Below are 2,215 nucleotides of genomic sequence, written 5' to 3' on the forward strand. Positions count from 1 at the left end.
TGGAGATGCTCTTATCAAGTAATATGCTCAACATGAGTCACCACTCTAACTTTTACCTATTAGGTAACATTCTCGACCATCAAAATTGATTGTATGTAAGTGTTTTTTACTCTGTAAGCGATTAACAGGTAAATGTTTTCTCCCTCACTTACCAAGTAAAATTCTAGGTCATTGTTATGCCTATTACTGGGTAATAAGATTTTCGGTTATTGTCTTGTTCACCCGACAAAGCAAGTGACGACCGGTAAATTTTTTGGTAAACGACTCCTTGGACTATCACACCTTTGAAAAAAAACACTTAAATGTGATCCTATATACACTAAAACCCAAATCTACTCCAAATACATCCCACATTACATTTTTTTTTATCATTGATGAACAGTTGAACGCTAATTATGACGGTCACCCTAACAGTGACGGACAATATTTTGCAAGTCTTTATACCAGGCCATTTGAGTGATTCGACCAACAAAACTCCATTTTTACTTGTGCTGTTAGAGAAATTTTAAGAAATTTTATTATAATTCTTTTAAAAATCAAAACCCAAAATTCTATTTACAGAAACATGAAACCAAACCTTATTTTCATAATTCAATTGGTTTGAAGAAACAAAAAGAATTTGTAGGTCTCTCACATATAACATAAGCATTTTGGATTCCCTTAAAAGGTCAAAATGGTAAATTGGTCTCTTGTAACAAACAATTACCTGACCATCAAAATGAGATCTCAGCCGTTCAAATACCATCTAGATCTTCCTTCCGTGGAATCCAGCCAATGTCAAAAGATTCTGATCCGATGGACAGAAACTAAACCGCCTTTGCAACATCAAACCACACAACATACCTCCACCGTCCGATTTCAATTCTTTCTTTCCCGCCACTTTAACGGATGATCTAACGCCGTTCAAGTCCTTGAACGCTGCCGTTGTCCGGGATGACGACGAAGACGACGTCGTGGAGTCGTTTCCGTCGGAGAAATCAGTAGATTCTCTTATCGGAAAATCGCAAGACTCAGCGCCGGAAGACTGTTCGCTCCTCCTCGATCCGTCACGGCTGAGATTCCATGAGAGTCGCCGTTCACGGCGGCGTTTATCATCATTGTCGTTTTCTCCTATCAGATCACGAAAACATACAGCGGATTTTCCGGTAAAAGCTGCGAAAGCTGAGCTCTCGTAAACAGTAGCAGCGATGTTGAGCACTCCGTGGACTCTCCCCGACGGACGCCGGATATGGACGGCGGAGAAAGCCGGAGTTCCGATTACTGCGCCGGTTTTGGAGGAAGTGAGAGTACTGCTGCTTAAGAGATAACGAACGTTGCCAATGAGGTAGTCTCTGATGTATCCACAGGCGTAGATTTCGAATTGAACAGCGGAAGTATCGCCATAAATGAAATCCGGTGAGACACGGAAGATGAATTTTTCGTTCCAGGTAGGGTTTTCTCCTCCGACGCGATCGAGGTGGCTGCGAAGCTTGGCTGTGGGATGCACCCATGCGATTGCGTAGGTGTGCATACGGCGCATCTTAGCAGAAGGGGGAATTTTCAGACCTTGCGCTGAGATCAAGTTGATCTCTAGAATCCTCGTCTGCGCCATCTGGATGTGAATCTCTCCCTCTGACACAAAAACGCAAGAACACAAGCACTAGTTTGGATGTAATCGGATGTTGATTACACTGATTTGAAGGTGAAATCAAGATCAATGGAGGAGGTGCTCGAATGAATTCAAGATAATTGAAACTGATCAAGAATTGAAATGATCGATTTTCAGAGGGAGATGAGAGAGACGAGTGATTCCGTTTTTTTCTTTTTTCTCGTCGTCACGGGAGGTTGATGTTAGTTTGCAGTTGCAGAAGACGTTTATACCCATAACTCCAAATTACTAAAATGCCCCTTCGCCTCTTTGCCGATGCCTACGTTTTATCCTTTAATTGTTGGCTTAATAACCATTAATTAAAATTGATTTATAAGTTTCCTCAAGAAGAAAAGTAAAAAAAAACCAACAGACTTTAATGTTTGAAATGGTTAAGTTTTTGGACAATTTTTTGGAACGAATAAGTTCTTAAATATTCAAAAACATGTTAAATAACTCATTGGACTTTCTAAAATCTGTTAGATTCATCTTTATCATTAAAAAATTTAACCTACAACCTAGACATCAAGTAAATTAAAAAAAACTAAAACTAACGTGTTAATCCTCACTCCAGTCCCATGGTCGCCC

The 2,215-nt window shown here is 40.1% G+C and overlaps 1 protein-coding gene across 1 annotated transcript; it reads right to left on the reverse strand.

Annotated features, from left to right (window-relative positions):
* Positions 1 to 745: 745 nt before the first annotated feature.
* On the reverse strand, positions 746 to 1,591 carry LOC112522853. The gene has a single exon (XM_025132168.1). It carries the CDS (start codon positions 1,589 to 1,591, stop codon positions 746 to 748), a length of 846 nt encoding a protein of 281 aa, XP_024987936.1.
* Between the last annotated feature and the right edge of the window lie 624 nt (positions 1,592 to 2,215).

This window comes from Cynara cardunculus (genome assembly GCF_001531365.2).
Source record: "Cynara cardunculus var. scolymus isolate 2C chromosome LG 12, CcrdV1, whole genome shotgun sequence".
Classification (NCBI taxonomy): domain Eukaryota; kingdom Viridiplantae; phylum Streptophyta; class Magnoliopsida; order Asterales; family Asteraceae; genus Cynara; species Cynara cardunculus.